Source organism: Habropoda laboriosa, unplaced genomic scaffold (genome assembly GCF_001263275.1).
Source record: "Habropoda laboriosa isolate 0110345459 unplaced genomic scaffold, ASM126327v1 scaffold648, whole genome shotgun sequence".
In the NCBI taxonomy this organism is placed as follows: domain Eukaryota; kingdom Metazoa; phylum Arthropoda; class Insecta; order Hymenoptera; family Apidae; genus Habropoda; species Habropoda laboriosa.
Window position 1 is genome coordinate 1,420,506 of NW_017100857.1, and position 19,448 is coordinate 1,439,953.

Below are 19,448 nucleotides of genomic sequence, written 5' to 3' on the forward strand. Positions count from 1 at the left end.
GGACGATCCGTCGCCACCGGGCGTCACTCGACCGTCCGCGTCGTCCGTGGCTCTCTGTTGCACGTCGTCCGGGTCTTGCTGGATGTGTTGTTGTTGCTGGTGATGGTGGTGATGGTGGTGGTGATGGTGACGATGATGATGGTGATGGTACTTGGGGTGGAGCGAGTGCACCGTTGCTGGCTCGTGCAGGTCCAACACGTTCACGGGCTGCATGGTCGCCAGCAACACCTGTTGCTCGCTCTCGTTTTGATTCTGGTTGCTCAGCGAGGAGGACGCCGGAGACACTGGCCCCTCTTGTACCTGGAACAATGGAGCAACGCGTGGAGAAGTGTTTTTGGTCCATTTTGCGGGGGTGGTAGAATTTTTTGGACGAGTTTTTGAATGTAGAGTAGGGCTGGTCATGGAGGACTGTTTCGGGCGCCCTTGAGCCCGCGGGCAGCGCTGAGGGCAAAGCTACGGGCAAGTGACGTTGACGGGCATTAGAACGGAGTGGGGAAGTATGTTGTGGTGGGAGTGTAGGCTCTATTTATCTTTGTTGAGCTGAGTGATCGATAATATTCATTGTGCCCCGAGACAGGATCGTTGCCCGAGAAGACTCGCCACTGCCCCAAGGGCAACTTGCTGCGCGGCGGTGGTTCAGAGCGACAGAGGTGTGAAAAAAGTGTTTCAATTGGATTATTGTGCGACAGTGGAATTAGGGATCTTTAAATCTACGTGGAATTTGGAATCTTCAGAGTTGAAATTTTGACGTTAACCGGGAATTATATTGCACGAATATCTTACGTGTGTTTAAACACGGAAATTTGTGGGCAGAGTTGTAAGAGGAAGAGATAGAGTAGAGAATATTTAAAACATCGAAAGTCGTTTCTTTGTTTCCGCAGAATTTTACAGATGATTACAATGGTAAGCAAGTGTATATACCTTCGAGCAAGCCAAATAGAATGGCAATTTTATCAAGCTGTTTTTATTAACCCGAACCACTCGCGAACGTGATGAGAATAGCTGAACGAGTGCCTACTCTTCTAAGCAGTCATAGCGGGAATATTCAAAGAAACTAGACAAGATGACGAGTTTCAATTATGGTACTTGCTTTTTTCATCGCTGTCAGACTTCTCTTTTTATCAATACCTGACCGCTGGCGAACGTGAGCGGTGTTACCATAAGCGACTCGAGACGCTCTACACATTGTAAGAAAGTTCTCATATCGACAGGATGACAGATCTCTGCCAACACTTTCTCCTACGAAAAACCACTCTTATCAACGGAATCTCTCGTCACGTTTCCGACTCCAGAATCGCGAAAATAAACCGACACGAGGTAAAAGAAGGTCCTCAATCTCCATTCGAGATAACGATACGCCACTCTAACCGCGATTCAACGAGAGTAGCATTCTAAAAAGCATCTCGGGTTTGCTCATAGACCTAACAATAGAACAAAATCCCAAGATTCCACGAATCCATCCTTTGTCCACGATATCATTCGCGGTGTAAAACTCAGCTCCGTGAAAGCTTCAAAGCGAGACGTTCGAGGTAACATCCGCGGTATAAGGTTGAAACCTTACATAATTAACGACTTTACGTAATATTCCATCGGCGCTGGAAGAAAACCCGGCAACACTCGATAAATCCAACGGGAAACCTCTCGCCGTAGCATTTCAACTAATTAGTAACCCCCATCGAGCGACCCCTAAAGTCGCTTATTAAATGTTACCTCAAAACCAGCTGTATCTCTCCCAGTTCGGTTTGCACGCGTAACCAAGAAATCCAGTCTGTGGAGAACGAGCTTCTCGATTACGCTGCCTCTATGTGAGAGCGTGTCGCGTGTGGCTTCCACAAAATTGCAGTTTTATCGGTGCACGGTTCGCCGGTTTAGCGAACGCGGAAATTTATTCGTGTCGCAACCACCGCGACTACACTCTCGACATTTTTCCCCCCCGATGGTAATTCCGCCACGTGAGGAGAAAAATGTTGCTTAATCGCTCCGCTGGGGACCGGTACAGCCGATAGTCCATCGAACCCTAACTCCACGTGATAGATAATTAATCCCCATAGGTGTCGAGGTAACACGTGGGATATTTTTCCGAGAGATCGCGAAAGATCAAAGGATCAAACACAGAACGTCCACTCGTACTTTCTATCGGGCGCGATCGCGTAAGTGATCCTTTTTCGTCACGAATTTCAGGAAAGACTCACTCACGGGTGTACTTTCATTTCCGACGACGATCGCGAGGATTCCGCTAGGGGCTCACAGTATCGCGTCGAGGGATCGGCGGATTCGAAAGCGGGACGCTTGGTGAAAAATTGCTGGACCACGCGCGCGAGAGGTTCGTCTCGCCTCTCCTTCATTTCACTGTCACTTCTGCTCTTCGAACCTGTCCGTGTCACGTGGTTATGCTTGATTAACGAGCGTTCGCTTAGCGAATGTGTATAGTTACAGGGATTTTGTGAAGATTATGGGTTAGACTTGGGTTTGAAATGTTTGATAGGTACACCTTCGTTTGGCGGCGTTAGGCGGTATTAGGCAGTTGTAAAATTATTGAGATGGTAAGAAGATTTGTTAATCTGGAATCTCGAGTGTGGTACGAAATTTGCAGAGGAAGTGTAATTTGAATCGTATATGAAAATTTGACAAGCACACAATAGGTGACATAATATACTGGTGAACAGTAGTTAAATAAGAAGAAGTCAAAGTATTATTTGTACTTTAAATTTTGAAATTATCAGCCTTCGGATGGAAGCTGAACTTAGAGCAAAATTTCAATTTTTCAAAAACCTGACAATTGTGTCGTTACAAGGGAAACGGTTAAAGTTGCCGCATCTATAAAAATAAGATGGTTAAACGAGCGAGTATCGAGAAACTTATGCAAATATAACGATTAAACCACTCCAGCATCTCTAACACCCACTCGCATAGAACTTCCTTAAATCCCTACAACAATGAATTTGTTCATCGAACCAACGTTCATCTTTCTCACCGCGAAATCGTTCCTTAGTTAATCGCTCCGGCGATAAATTCGCTCTAAAGCAAAGGTCGATCGTTCCTCGCCCCGATTAAAAATCTTTATGCAACGCCACGCATGCAAAACGAAGTTCTCCGCTGCGTCCGCCGTTAATTCCCTGCCATTAAAAAAGACGATTAAAAACGTGGCAGAGAAGGATGTAACGAAAGAGGGATTTAAGCGCAGAAAGCCGCCGCCGTCTCGTTGAGTAAGTGTGTCGCATCTCGCTAACGACGTCGTTTGGAATTTCCCACGTGTCGCGGGCCTTATGGCGCTTTCCAATGGGATCGAGCTGAATTATACCGTGAACTCCTCCTCCTTCTTCTCTCTCCCGCTCACTCTTTTTCATTCTTTTCCTTCGGACTATTCTCTCTCTTTCTTCTCGAACGCGTCCTCCCAGGTTCGTTTACGATCGCGCGTCGCCGATTAACATAATTAACAATACCGTGAGTCATCCAGTTAATATTCGAGTTTCACCGGCGTCGCCTCGAGTGTTGTCGGCCGGCTAACATGGAAAGTTATTTTTTCTCGCCGGCTACTCGATGCGTGTTCTCTCGTCTGCTATGCGCTGATTAATGGCTGTTAAGTATGGCGGGGTTGTTGGATGAAATTCGTGCGTTATAAGTTTTTAAGAGGTGTCCTGGATACTTTACGTAACGAGAGTCTGTCGTTTTGTATTTTCTCCTTTGGAAATTCGGCGCGGAGTAACGCTGTTGCACCGTCGTTCCTATTTAGAGCGAAGCGTGTATTTTGTTACCTCGAGGATGATATTTTCAAGTGCTTTCTTTGGTGTATTCGTGGGTGGTTAGGTTTGTTTCGTGGTTTCTGGGGACGCGTGTGACATTTCATTTGGAGAAGGGTGATAGTTAAATTGTAATTTAGTTGTTCTACTGTGATATGAAATGTCGACGTGAAATGTTTTAATTGGTGTCTGATACGAACATTTAGGTTTCCTAATGGTAACTTAACGATTGTACGAACTTTAGAATTTTGGAGTATTTTTTAAGTAATAGGTATATTTAAGCTTCTGTAATTACCTCCTTCTAGCTATTTTTAAACAATTTTCCTCGATATCGTCATTCTCATGCTCATTTTCCCTCAATTGCCATTCATAAAAATGAAAACGTACGAATTTCCCTCAAAATCGACATTCTCGCACTTGTTTTCTCTTTATTGCCATTCGTGAACAATTTTCACCCTCATTTTCCCATGGAATGAGTTTCCCTAAAAATCGTCTATCTCGTCCTCATTTTCCTCTACAATTTTTCTCATTTTCCCTCCACTGTCAATCATAAACAATTTTCTTTCTAATTTTTCCTCACGATCAATATTTTCTCAAAAACCTTTCACCTCGCCCTCATTTTCCTTCAAAGTTTTCCTCATTTCCTCTCTGTTGCCATTCACAAACAATTTTCCCTCTAATTTTCCTCGCAACGAATTTCCCTCAAAATCGTCCATCTCTCCCTCATTTTCCCTCCACTGTCAATCGTAAACAATTTTCTTTCTAATTTTTCCTCAAGATTAATATTTCCTTGGAACGAATTTTCCTCAACAACCGTTCACCTCATTTTCCTTCAAAGTTTTCCTCATTTCCTCTCTGTTGCCATTCACAAACAATTTTCCCTCTAATTTTCCTCGCAACGAATTTCCCTCAAAATCGTCATTCTCTCCCTCATTTTCCCTCCATTATCATTCACAAACAATTTTCGCTCGCAGCGAACATTCCCCCGAAACAATCACCCACCGATTCCCCTCGAAATCTCCCGTTATCGTTCACAACAAACACGAGGCCGAGAACACAGGCAGCCGTCATAATCGACACGAGAAGCAATCAATTGACCCGCGCGGGATACATTAATCCAGCTCGATTACGCAGCCTCCCGCGGCCACGACACGACGTTAAATACTCATCTGTTAGAAACGTGTACCGACTTCATTCGAAATCTAATCACACTCGCCAGGGAAATTTATCGCGATCGTCGCGCGGCAGCCACGCGTTTCGTTCACCGTGTGCCCTGCAACTTCAATCTATCGCCTACACTTTTTACCACGTTTTACACGCGCCTGTGTCCAGCTCCGACGACGACGACATCGTCGATGGACGTAAGAGAAGCGTTACAGCAGAGGGAGAGACTTGGTTCGTTACGTACTCCGTGCACGAATAATACGCTACCTATATCTCGAGGATTTCGTAGCCGCTTCTGGGAGGAGGATCTTATCTCTCACGGGATATTTATGAAAGAACGTTCTAAACCGAACCACGGCCTTGTACCATAGATTCAATCTGGTATCGCTGTCAAGGTGGACGATTACGTAACCCCGTGATAGTGGTAAATTATTCGTGGAGAAGTTATTAGGCAGTGATCGGCCTTGTCATTTCTCGTGTCACCTTTCTGATTCTTCCTACCTACCTCTCGTTTTCTCTCTCTCTCTCTTTCTCTCTTTTCGGTTCTCGATTGATACTTTAATTGATTTCGAGCAATTGCGTAACGTTTGATCTTGACGAATGATACGAGGCGATCGAAGTGTCCGACGAGGTGTTGCGGTTGAATAGAGTGGAAATTTGGGTTACTGGATCACGTGGAAAAGAAGTGTGCACGCGGTGTTGGTTGCAACTTTGTCTTCGTTCTGCGGTTAAATGGCGATGGAAGATTGAAAGATGAGATCGGAGAGGCGGTGTCGATTTGTGTCGATCGACTGTGGGTGAGAAGATGGAGAACTTGGTTCTGGATTCATTTTCTGGGAGGAAAAGATCTGAACACCACTTATCTTCAATTTTTCACGAATTCTTCTTTCGAACCGTTTCTCAAAATCAGTTTATCCAAGTTTTGTTAATTCTGTCAATTTGTGCGAATTAGTTTGTCAAAGTTTGGAATATTTTTCAGTTGAAGTTCGTCAAAGCTCTGAATATTTTCCAGTTCGTCAAATTTATCAAATTTAATATCTCCAATAATAATTATTCTAATTAAAAATAATATCTCGAATAGCTTCGCGGTTTCTCGAAAAATTTCGAGAGAAGTCGCTCTCAGACACACTATCATCCCGCGAGAAACACTCTCGAGAGCAACTCGCGATAGTTTCACTCTCGAAACGATATCGAGCACCGTGTTTTCCTCGATGTACGTTCGACGACCCTGACTCGAGTTTTTGTTTCTGTCGTGGAAAAGATATCGCGAGCCTCGCGCTTATTATTCGACAACACTCTTCCTAGAACAACTGCGCGCAAACAGTGTATTGAAATCGGGCAGGACGACTCGTCCTCAGTCGGTGTTTACGAGGCTACCGAACCAGTGCCTCGACGAACGACGCTTGCACGACGCGATCGTAGTCTTGTAGAAAATTCAGCGCTTCTCTTTCGATTACACGCGAATCTCGGATCAATTTGCATATTTTCGTGCGAACCAATTGCGAAGCAGTGGCATTTAAGTGCACAACAAGCAGCAGAAGTGTGTTCCTGTGTGTTGCATAGCTACAGTTTCGCAGTATGTATATGTGTGGATATGTGTGCGTGTGTTTACTTATATACGTACACAATGGAATAATTGAGTTAATTGGAAATAGAGGAGAGCCTGTGCGTTACTAGTTAGACTAATTATTGGTACAATTTCGTTTTATCGTGTCCTGTGTTTATTTTCTTGTAATGAGATGCGTTACAGTTATGGTTCTATAGTTATGAAACAACAGATTCGTTTCTTACTGTTTTTTTATAAAGTAGCCAGTAGGTCTTTAAACACGACATACCTCGTTCCTTATTACTTTAACTACAATATATGAGAATTGGAAATATTCGGGTAGTTTTATGGTTATTCAAATATTCATCAAGATTCTCTCAAGAAAATTCTGTACAATATTCCAAACTAATCTCTACTTATAATCTAAGACATCCAAGGACCCTAATCGCCATTTAGATCCTTCCAAATTAATCACATTAAAAAATCCACAGAGTACAGAAAACTGTCCGAATTTTCCTCGAACCTACCAGCAACCTCCGGCACCTCTCAAAATTCTTCCTACAATCTAAGATATCGAAAGACCCTAATAATCGCTTAGATCCTTCAAAACCTCTCATTCGATGAAATTACCAGCAGTATCAAATTTTTAAATCCACAGAGTACAAAAAACTGTCTCGATCTTTTCCTCTCAAAATTCTCCATCGATCTTCGGAAGTAATCGCTACCTAACTAGCAATCGCCATTTAGATCCTTCGAAACCCCTCGATCGATGAAATTGCCAAACGTACGAAATTCCAAAATCCACCGAGTACATACTGTCCGAATTTCCCTCTGAAACTTACCAGCAATCTCCAGCACCTCTGAAAACTCTCGGAAAAGCCTCCATGGAGCTTCCTCCTTCCCCCGCGGCTTTTCCCGCAAGAAAAAGGGGCGGTGGCGATAGGGAGAGATGGTCCGCGAGCCGTTCTATGCTCTGTTTACACGCAAGAAACCGCTGATAATAACAGTTAATTGGCCTGCTGGCCGTGAGAGACTGTTCCAGGTCGGGCGATACTACGCTTGTCGCTCGGTTTACTGCGGATGCGCGACCGCTGTTCGCGTCCTCGTAGCTTCTTGTTGTGGGTCGCGCGCTTATTGCCGATCACGTCGTTGGAATACGCAGCTGCGCGGCGACTCTCGAAGATACGTGGAATCGTTAAGGGCCTTTCTTTCGCTTCCCGAGCGCCGCTAACGTCCTAGCTCCGACGGACCTTCATTGTTGCTCTGCTTCTCTTCGTCGCAACATCCCCTTGTCGAGTGTACACCGCAGTTTTTGCCTTCAACCCGGCTGAATCCTTGTTATATCCGCGCGCTCTTCTCTCTCTTTCTCTCGCAGGGAGGAACACCTGTCGGTGTTTCTGTTATTGCGGCTCCACGGCGGTAAGTTCTTTCCTTCCTTCTTTCCTCTGCGCTGCTGTCTTTCCGCTACTTCGTTTTTGCACTTGTTTCGTGGCGATTGAATTTTTTTGTAGGCTTCGATGCTTTTTCGCGAGTCTCCCTCTGGGTCTCGTTGGAGGAAATGGGATTTTCTGTGTTTTGCGTGTTTGTTGATATTCTTTTTTCTGGGGCTGTGATGTTCACGAATTTATGGGATACTAGTATACTGGTAATGGTACGAAGTGAAACGAGGGGTTTTTGCGGGTATGATTTGAGGAAATATGATTTCCTGTGCTTGGCATTTGGTCGTTTTATTATTTGGTAATTTTCGTTGGAAAATTTGTTTCTTGAGCTAAGATATTGATAAATTTATGGGATACTAGTATACTGGTAATGATGCAAAGTGAAACGAGGGGCTTTTTGCGGGTGAGATTTGAGGAAATATGATTTCCTGTGCTTGGCATTTGGTCGTTTTATTATTTGGTAATTTTCGTTGGAAAATTTGTTTTTTGAGCTAAGATATTGATGAATTTATGGGATACTAGTATACTGGTAATGGTACGAAGTGAAACGAGGGGCTTTTTGCGGGTGTGATTTGAGGAAATATGATTTCCTGTGCTTGGCATTTGGTCGTTTTATTATTTGGTAATTTTCGTTGGAAAATTTGTTTTTTGAGCTAAGATATTGATGAATTTATGGGATACTAGTATACTGGTAATGGTACGAAGTGAAACGAGGGGTTCCTCTGTGGATGAGATTTGAGGAAATATGATTTTCTGTATTTGGCATTTGGTCGTTTTATTATTTGGTTATTTCTGTTAGAAAAATTTTTTTTTACCAATTTATGGGATACTAGTATACTAGTAATGGTACAAAGTGAAATGTGGAATTCTCCGTGGCTGCGTTTGGACTGTTTATTGTGTCATTTTTGTTAAAATCGTTTTTTTTTTTAGTTGAGATATTCTTGAATTTACGGGGAAAATTTTATTACTTACGGGATACTATTATGTTAGTAGTGGTACAAAGTGAAATGTATTATTCGTCTTACTGCCTGATAATTCCCGTTTGTATCGAGATATTCGGGAATTTCTGCGACGGATAAACGCCGTAATTTACAGAATATTATTATTATTATTTATGGACACGTAATTGGAGAATATTTTCATTCGCGTGAAACTTCGTTCAATATTCATACTTTCTTATCACGTTCGAGATCAACGATTTTAACGAAGTCTGCCTTTTTCTACACGAGCAAATCTGACACGAATATTTCACATTCCACACGGCTGTGCGTATTTTTATTCGAAAAATCTAAGAAGCTTGAAATATGAAATGTTTTCCAAGTTCGTTCACAATGCTCCGACAACTGCAATCTTTCCTCGGTAATTTTCATTAAAATACCGTTTTACCTCTCTCTGTCTCTTTCTCTGTGAACGTTCAATTAGCAGAAGGATATCCTAGCTGTGGAACATCACTGTACGATGTTATGGCTGTTTGCAGCCTCTCGAATAGCTTTTCATAATTGTTTGTAATTGTTTAATAGTCGTGAAGAATGTGGATCCGGCGCGCGAGCGTTGTTAAGTTTTGTTGAATAACGAAAGTGGCACACCTATGATCCGAAATAAATTACTGTTATTAGTTATATCCATGCGTTTACGCTCGACAATTTCCTGTCGCTATTTCCAGTCACGGTAATCATGAAAATATCTCTGTGTGATTGTTCGCGATATGTTTTTTTCTCTGCCTGTGTATGCGTGTGTGTGTGTTCTTTTTTTGTTTTGGTTTTTTCTCGTTGTTGTTCTCCTCTGTGCTGTCTTCTCTTCTTCTGTTAACGTCGTACCTGGACATCACGAACGTGGCCGCAGGCTAGTCGAGGTAAATGGAATTGCTAGGAACGCTTGTCGACGATCGTATCATTACATCTCCATCGTTTATTCGCCCCTTTTTTTCCAGGTAAACATGTTCGCTATTTCATTTACGCTTTACGCAGATTATTTTTTTTTGTACGGATCGAGAGTCCCTGAACGATGGAAGTTTCGGATTGAGGGAATTGAATAGCGGTGGGTTCAGGTAGGGAGAGTGGAGGATGTGAGGATTTGAAGAGGTCGAGATTTTAGGATTGCGGGGTTTGGGATTTTGGGGGAGGGGAGATGAAGATTTGGAATTTTGGAAATTTGAGGATTTGGAGATTTCGAAGTTTGAAAGTTTAAGTGTTTGAAAATTTGGGAGTTTCAGACTTTGGAAATTTGAAAGTTTGAAATCTCTAAGATTTGGGAATTTGAAAGTTTGGGAGCTTGAGAATTTGGAAATTTGAAAGTTTGAAATCTTAAATATTTGGGAATTTCAAAGTTTGGGAATTTGAGAATTAGGAAATTTCAGAGTTTGAAATCGTAAATATTTGGGAATTTCAAAGTTTGGGAGCTTGAGAATTAGGAAATTTGAAAGTTTGAAATCGTAAATATTTGGGAATTTCAAAGTTTGGGAGCTTGAGAATTTGGAAATTTCAAAGTTTGAAATCTTAAATATTTGAAAATATGAAAATTTGGGAGTTTGAGACTTTGGAAATATCAAAGTTTGAAATCTCTAATATTTGGGAATTTCAAAGTTTGGGAATTTGAGAATTAGGAAATTTCAGAGTTTGAAATCGTAAATATTTGGGAATTTCAAAGTTTGGGAATTTGAGAATTAGGAAATTTCAGAGTTTGAAATCGTAAATATTTGGGAATTTCAAAGTTTGGGAATTTGAGAATTAGGAAATTTCAGAGTTTGAAATCGTAAATATTTGGGAATTTCAAAGTTTGGGAATTTGAGAATTAGGAAATTTCAGAGTTTGAAATCGTAAATATTTGGGAATTTCAAAGTTTGGGAATTTGAGAATTAGGAAATTTCAGAGTTTGAAATCGTAAATATTTGGGAATTTCAAAGTTTGGGAGCTTGAGAATTTGGAAATTTCAAAGTTTGGGATTTTAAGATTTCTGAAATTTCAAAATTTGAAATCTTAAATATTGAAAACTTTGAATATTTGGGAATTTGATAATTTGGAAATTTCAAAGCTCGAGATCTCTAATATTTGAAAATTTCAAAGTTCGGGAGCTTGAAAATTTGGAAATTTGAGAGATTGCAATCTGAAGTATTTGAAAATTTGGGAATTTCATAATTTGGAAATTTCAAAGTTCGAAATCTCAAATATTTAAAACTGTCAAAGTTTGGCATCTTGAGAATTTGAAAAATTAAACATTGAAAGAAAGTCTGAAGGCCGAAAAATTCGAAAATTAAAAAATCCAAAAGCTCTCCAAACCCGAAACTCCACACCTCCGGCACGCACTCCACTCGAAGCGCTGAAAATCCGCGAAATTGCGCAACCGTACGTACAATAATCCGCAGAAAATCGTTGAAAACTCACCAAAGACGTTTCGCAATGACCAGAGGAAAGTGACTTTCGTTCGGCGACGTCGTTCATCGAACGTTTATTATCACACGGTCGTAATCAATCACAATTTAAGACCAAGAAGCGAGCAATATTGTTGACACTCGGACATTGCGATACTATTCGTGTAATTATCACGTGTGCTGACGATCTGTCTCGCGTGTACAGTGCAATAAATCATTTTTTTCACAATATCTGTGTGTCGCGTTGGCCGGTAGCCAGGAACGAAACAAAAATCCTTCCACCGCCATTATCTTTGATTGATATCTCCAAACAACTCTCGCTACGTTTCTTGCCACCATTATTCCGTTCCCATTATACACCACTCAGAACAGTTAGGGGAACGCTTTTTATTAGAACAAAAGTAATCAGTTGCTGGTTTAATCCTTTTGCAATGATCCTCGCCATTACACTAATTTCATCGGTTCTATATTTTAACGAATTATCGATATCACGATACTCTTCGTTGCTTCGTTCAAAATTTCATCTCATATCCCGGTTAGCACGTTGACTGCCAAGCCTATTTTCAAGAAGTCTGTTCTAGGCGCCAACATTTTTTTTTTCAATTCATTGCAAAAGCTTTTTGCAAAAAAATGCTTTCGAATTATCTCGTGGTCAACTACTAGTTACCTCGTAGCTTGGCAGTCAACGTGTTAATCGAATAAATTCTATTTCACTTTTCATTTATCGAAGAATTTTTGAAATTCGCAATAAGGAAGGATAAGAATGCAATTTTGTAAAAAAGAAAACATACCGTTCCGGTAAATTCTCCCCTCGCGTAAAACGAATTATTATCAATTACTTCAATTAAGTTTAATCTTATCTCTTCTTCTACTAGGCACGTCGTTAAAAACTTCATCACACGTCCCAGTAATCAAACTTTTGCGAAATTCACAAGAAAATGACAAACTCCTCGAAGGATAACATTAATTTCTCTAGAAACAGAAGAATACCGTTCCAATAAATTGTTCACTCGCACAAAACAAATTCAATCTTATCTCTTCATCCCGGTAATCGAACTTTCTAATTGTCGAAGAACTTCTCAAATTCGTAAAACGTCCGTTTCGTACCTCTCAAAGGACAACGCAAATTTTCCCCAAAAAGGAATTCTTCACTGGCACGCAACAAATTATCGTCAATTACGTTCAATTAACCGCATTTCCTTCTAGAAGTGTACGAAAAAGCCTGCAAAAAATCAGCGAGTCCTTTGTTCGATGTCGTGACGCGAAAGAATGAGATAAAGAGGTGAAGTTGGGAGTCTGGGTGGATTCTATTAAGTAATCTTTGCCGGTTACTGCGATAATGAATAGCACGATCCTGAGACGAGCGTTCCCTACGGGCGAAGTATCTGGTATACGCGAAATCCGGCGAGTCATCGTACACAGCAAAATCGTCTTCCTCCTCCTCCTTCTCTTCTTTCTTTCTGTCTTTCCCCTCTGGTCCGTGGCTATGGCCACGAGTGGCCACGCTCGCACGAATGGACGACGACGTACCGTTCGCCTTCGCGAAAGAATGTCGGCGTTACGGCCTGCGATGGAAAATTCACCGCCATGAGACCATACCGATACTCTGTGCTATTTTATCTTCGTCCTTCTTGCGCAAAGAACAAGAAAACTTTTTTTTTTTAATTTCTGCATCGAAAGCGATTGAGTTTTCATGCGGTTCGAGGTGAAGCAATTAGTGCCTCGGTGAACGAGAATATCTACTGTGCAGAGAGAAATTATTAACGAGAGGATCTTTTTTTAATAATTATTAGGTGTAGAAGTGAATTTTTTCAAGATTTACTTAAAAATCGTGGCGATCTTTAATCATTTTTGTGGCAGCTTGCGAATGTCGTCGCGATAGAAATTCGGTGAGAATTGGAGAGAATTCATTTCTGTTATGTCGAAGAAGGTGCTTGAGTTTTCACTCTCTGAACGAAAATGTCTACTGTGCAATGACAAATTATCACAGAGAAATTTCTTTTCTTTTTGAATTATTATATGGAAGACGGTGTTTGAATTTTTACGCGGTTCGGTTTGTTTTTCGATTTTTATAGGCAGTAAAGTATTACGCGTCTTAACCAATGGTAATAAATTATCATGGTTGACTTCGGGGAAGAAGTAATTAGAGGTAATGTGATTTTTCTGAGTTAATTACGTTCGTTGGCGTAAACGGAAGGATTAGTAGAATCTGCTTGACATTTAATATGGTAATGGAGTGTTTGAGAAGATTCTGAGGTTGAAATTTCTTCTTTGAAATGTGCATCGATCGATCCTATTTATTTTATATTTAGAAAGAAGTGATTCGTAACCGTTCAAATTCTCCAGGTAGAAATTGCAGTTCTGTACTTTGTATTTATTAAATTATTCTGCGAAGTATTCTGCATAACTCAAAAAGAATTTCTCGTTAATGGTTGAAATTCTCATACGGATATCTCGCAACTCTTCATTTTGGCCGTAAAAATTAAATTGCATTTGTTAAATTATTCTGTGAAATTCTACTTGGATTTTTGGAAAATAATTCGCAAAATAGTTATCAATACTCCTTCAAATTCTCACATACGCGAATTGCAACTCTTCGTTGCGGTCGTAAAAATGAAATTATTCTGTGAAATTAATTGATTAACAACCGTTCAAATTCTCAAGACGCAGATTGCAACTCTTCATTTTGGTCATAAAGGTTCATTTATATTTATTAAATTATTCTGTGAATTACTGTTTCGATTTTTATATAATAATTCACAAAGAATTGACTAACCGTTCAAATTCTCGAGACGCAAACTGCACCCCTTCAGTTTCGTCGTAACAAAGGGAAAGCAAAACGAAAGACAAAAGAAATTGGCGAACTTAACGACACAAGTTCCGTCGAATAATCGTAAATCGTATCAGAGAGCGTCGAGGAACGAGACGAAGCGTAATAATTCCAACACGGGAGATTTGGCTGCCGTAACGTTCTTATGGGACCCCGTAAGATTCTTAGGGGAGCCGCTTACGCACGCCAGGTCTTCCCATTGTGGAGCACCGCCACGCAAATAACGGGCTTTCGACCGACAGAGTTTCACTTTTAAGCGACAGGTATACCATTGTGAGGTTAAAAACCTGCGGCCAGGTGACAGTGAAAATCTTTTCAGGCTTCTCCGTGTCGAGGAGTGGCCGCTCCGGGACGATATATACATCACCCTTGAGCGATAAGCTATTGGAATTCGTTTAGAGGGTCTCGCCCAGAAATGGGACCTTGTCGAGGTGTTAAATCGTTGGAGGATTCAGAGAACCTTCCTACCGTCTGCCTTTTAGGTGAACTATTGTTTCCAACTTCTTCCAGGCTTTTGTCATTCTTTGGTCAGTTTCTCTTCTCGTTTCGATTTCTTTTTCTTTTGCTTAAATTCGTTTAGTGTAATGTATATTAATTGTGGAATAATTCGTTTAGTCTTCTTTTGAGAATTCGAAGAAATAAGATTTCACCTTTCTTTCAAATTTTCCGCCTCTCGGGAGATCTATTTTTGCCAGTTTTCGAAGATTCGTTATTATTCGGTCTGTCTATTTTTCGTTTTGATAAACGTTAAACGTTAAAATTGCGATGGGAATGTCTGGCAGGTATAAATTAGAAAGAGTAGAGTAGAATATTCACCAACTACCTAGTCTAAAAAGAAAAATCCACGACCTAAATCGCAAAAATTCCTCGTCAAACCTTCCAACCTAGAATTCCCCGAACCGTCAAAAATCAAACGTGAAAGCGTCTCTCCTAACCCACAACGAGCCTCTTCTCGCGCCTATGGCGCTCGGAGCTTCATCGTTAAGACAAACAGCGTGCCTAGCAGGGGTCAACGAATCCTCTCGGGCGTCTTACTCTCTTCAAACAAGCTATCCCAGTCAAAATCAATTCACCAGTCATACTACACACAAGAAAACCACGAGTAAACACCGGCCGACCCGTGCAAATTAACCGCGTCGATTAAACCGAAAAGGAACGGAAAGCGAAATACTCGATTTGAAAATGAAACACAAGCGGTGTGTGCAAAGGCAAGTTTCATTAGGAAATAAATTAAAATGAAATGTACGATTTATTTGAATATAGAACACTGAAAATCAGTCTCGAGCTTTTCCAATATTTCGTCAGAGTCGAATTTGGCAGAGAATCGACAGCCGAACCGCTCGATCGAAAGACCGAAAGGTGCACGCAGTCCTCGTCCGTCAAACGATGGCGTCTCAGGGTCGTTCCAGAACTTCCAAGCTACGGAACAACGCAATAATCTCGCGGCGACCGCCATTCTTGTTATTTCGCGCAACGGGTGGTACCAACGAAACCGCGGTAAAGAAAGAGAAAGAGAGGAAGGTGAAAGGATGACCCAGGCTTGTGGTAGAAAACGTTGAAGGTGGTTAGAAGAGTACACCGTTGCATTCCGTGAATTGTCGAAATCGAAGGGGGCGTGGACGCGAATGGCTCCCCTGTACGGTCGTTAATCACGAATACCCAGTTGGTTCGAGGGGCACCACCGAAAGAATGTCGGTAAAAGACGTGTCCGACCGCGTATTTATACTTATCCGAATCTACCGCGCATTAATAAGCATTTCTCGCGTTCCTCCCTCGTTAGTCGCGCATCGGGGAATTTAATTCCAGGCTAAAGAGGATTAATTCGACGGTGGATGGTTCGTTTGAATTTTGTATTCGTTGAAATCGCTTCTGACGATTTTTTCCAGCTTTCGATTAAACTTGGCGTATCTTGCAGTCGTGAAGAATTTCTTTTACCGAGCATTGGAGCCTCCTCAACCCTTCCGTGTGCAGTAGAAGCGATAAAAATTGATCCGAATTTAGAACGCATCGAGAAATTTTGATTAAACTTCTCGTATCTACGTGTCGCGAGCCTTCTTAACCCTTTCGTGATCAGTAGAAGCGATAAAAATTGATCCGAATTTAGAACGATTGAAAAAATTCTGTCACGAACGGGTTAAATTGGAGGTAGAAAGAAATGAAAGAGAACTAACCGGGGACAGAGCCTCCTGCATGTGCAGGGGTGCGTTGTCGGCCTCGTCGGTGCAAGTCGACATTCTCCCGCGCTGTCTTCCACTTCTCTTTCCAGTTCGTCTAATCGTGGCGTTGCTTCTGATCCCAACTCCGTGTGTCCTCTTCCTCCGAATAGTCTCTCCCTTTCTCCTACGATCCTCTCTAAAGGCAGGTCTGCTTGTAAATCGTCAACTACGTCTACGCGAACGAACGGGCTTTCTAGGCAATGGGCTTTGCTTATCACAGTCGCTGCTGAGCGTTGTATGGCACGTGATTGAACGGAAGAAGAGGAGCGGGCTAGCGGGACCTGCGAAACAAACGGTGCAAAAAGAACGAAATTCGTCAGAAAGCAATTCTCTCCTCTAGAAAAGAAAAGAAAATAAATCAAATCGCAAGATAGAGAAGAAAAGAAACGACACGTTGAATATCTATACACGCGACATGCTCTCTATCTCACGATTATGCAACGCGCAATCAGTGGGACCAGCTGGTTCACCTCTCCTCCTCCATTCATTTCAACCGGCTACGAGAGCACGTCAAACTGGAAACGGTTTCGCGGTCGCGGCTCTGATAGACAGGTGTAATAAACCTGGCGTGGAAGATAGACAGTCAGAACAGACAGCTTGGGTAGGCGAGAGTGAAAATATCCCCTCTGTCTGGTCAACCAGACACTGTAAACACGTTCTCTCTCTGTGCTCGATGAAAAAAAAAAAGAAGAAACAAACGTATCCCGTTCCCTAAACGCGTATCCCAAACATTGAAGGAAGACACCGAAAACTGGGTGGACAAACACGAGCGAAGGCGGTCAAACCAGCCTCCCCGGGACGACGACGGTGGTATCGAAGAGGAGAAGAAGAAGCAGAAGTCGGTCGAACAGGAAGCTGGGAGCCGCATTTTTGCGAACACGGCGAGTCAGGTTGCGCGACGTCCAGTGCGGAAGAACGAGATCGGTCGGAATCAGGAAGGCCATCGGGGAGGGCGTCTTGTGTGGATCCGCGCTGTTGGCGAGGAACAGAAGAGAGAAAGAGAGAGAGGGAGAGCCAGAATAGCAGGTTCGATGGCTGTTGATTCAGTTATCACGTGTGGCCGGTTACCTCGGCCAAAGAGGATCCGTTGGATGTTGGCCAAACCAGTCGGACACCACGAATTCTACATCTTCGCAGTCCACCAGGTGGATAGTTAGTAAAACCAGTTGGTTCCCTCTTCTCTCCACGGCTCGTTCATCTCCTCCTACTACCGCGTGGCTGACTGTGCCGCGAGGAAGGAGAGCGGCCGCGTAAAACTGGAATTCAGCCCGCGACCGGCTGTGTCTGATGGATAGACAGGTGTAATAATAGACGTAACGAGGAAGTCGAGGCAAGCATTCAAGAAGGAACTCGCGGAGGAGGACGATTTCCAAACGGGCGACACTGTCGGATAAAATAGTCGGTGTGTACAATCTGTTCGAAGAGGATTCTCTTTCAGCCTGGCTAGAAGACAGCTAGCCAAAAGAGGGCACGAGGGCTCGAAGAAGATCCGAGACGAGGAAGAGAAGAGAGAGAGAGAGAGACGGCGGTGAACAGGGTGGCGGGAAGTAGGTAGGTTGGTGCCTACCTACTACGCGGAAGAAGGAGATTGGGGCGACCGGGGAGAAGGAGTAGGTACACGAAGCCGGTATACAACCGCGGACCAGAGACGAGAAGCCAGAGGAGCAGGTTCGGCCGGTCTAACCTGATTCTCAAAGGGAACCCTGCATCAGATTGGACCCACCTCCGTGGGTCCGTTTGTATTTCAAGTACCTGTACTCCCTCGCTTCGCGTCAGTGGACGATGCCTCCGGAGACGGAGGACTCGACGAGCCTTTGCGAAGAGGAACGAGCTCTCCTCCCGGGGAAGTTAGAATGATCTCCTCTGGTTCTCTAGAGGCCGGCTAAAAGGGAGCATTCGCGGTTAATCGATCACCAGATCCAGTAGTGTCTGTAATCTCTCGAGTCAGCCAGTAGTGTCTTTTCTTTGTTTTTTTCTTTTTTTGTCTCTTTTTCGAAGCTCGATCAATCGTCTTTTCGAACCCCTCGAAGAAGTGATCAGATTCAGTGATTAAACTCAGTGAATGTTTAATAAGAGAAGGAGGAGGAGGAGGAGGAGAAAGTCTAGGTTGTTGTGTCTTTAAAGAGGATCCGAACGACAGGCGAGATGTTTGGCTCCGTACCTGGGCTAAGAAAGTCAACGACGAGATCCTCCTTTTACTACCTGCCGGCCAAGTTCTTTCAGCTTTATGGAGGCGCTGTCCTCTGTCCGCCGTGCAAGTGTTTTCGGGAGTGAGAATTAGTGGTGAGTTTCGGTTTGTGGGAACAAAAAGGAGCCTCGATTAGCACGTGTGTCTCCTCTGTCTGGAGGAACGGTTAGAGAGAGAGAGAGGGAGAGAGATGAATGGACAGAGAGGGACAGTGTGTATACGTGAACGAGGGCCATTCGAGAATGTTCTCCAGATGCCTCCGTCGAGAGACGCCGCGTTATATAAACTCGAAGGGAACGCGTCGGGGCACGCGATTCCATTAACCGGGACCAATTATATTCGCGAGTCTTTCCATTCACTCGCTTCTACACGGTAGTATTCTTTTATCCCAGATCGACGTGTGCCTTCCGTTAATATTCCCCACCACGTTTACTGTCTAACAATCGAATTTCTTCGTCTCGGATATCGGATCACTGTAAATAGATGAATCACCGAGGCACACAGAGAGAGTTATCGTGAAAAAACCCAGAAAAAATGGATAGACGAAGAGACAGAGAGGATAGGAAGAAAGAAAGAAAAAGAAAACAAAGAAAAAAAACACGAAAAGAACCGGATGATCCCACTCGTCGACTTGTTTACCGGCGGCTCACCTGCGCGTCACCTGTGCGTCATCGCGCAGGTAGCCGGTAAGCATCCGCGGCGAAGAGGTCCGCGGTTAGGAGCAGCGTGTGCAGGCTAGACGAGATTCTCACTTGTCGTTTACTCGTATATACGGTGCACACGTTCAAATAGAGAGAGAGAGAGTAAGCATATATACATTGAATACGCGTGTACACCAAGAAAGGGAATCTCGCGTGTAATGTTGAAAGTGGCGGAGCAAGTCGATAGAGGAGAATTGGTCGCATCCCAGAGCGAGAGAGAGCGTTGGTGGTTGTGCGTTCCGTACTTATTTCTCGAT

The 19,448-nt window shown here is 42.9% G+C and overlaps 1 protein-coding gene across 1 annotated transcript in view; it reads right to left on the reverse strand.

The window, feature by feature from the left end:
• The window catches only part of LOC108577391, a 157,704-nt gene extending 141,384 nt beyond the window's left edge, over positions 1-16,320 (reverse strand). The window contains 2 exon segments of the mRNA XM_017940536.1: positions 1-300; positions 16,258-16,320. The exon segment at positions 1-300 is cut by the window's left edge and continues 24 nt beyond it. Of these exon segments, the coding sequence (XP_017796025.1) occupies positions 1-300; positions 16,258-16,320 (363 nt within the window).
• Between the last annotated feature and the right edge of the window lie 3,128 nt (positions 16,321-19,448).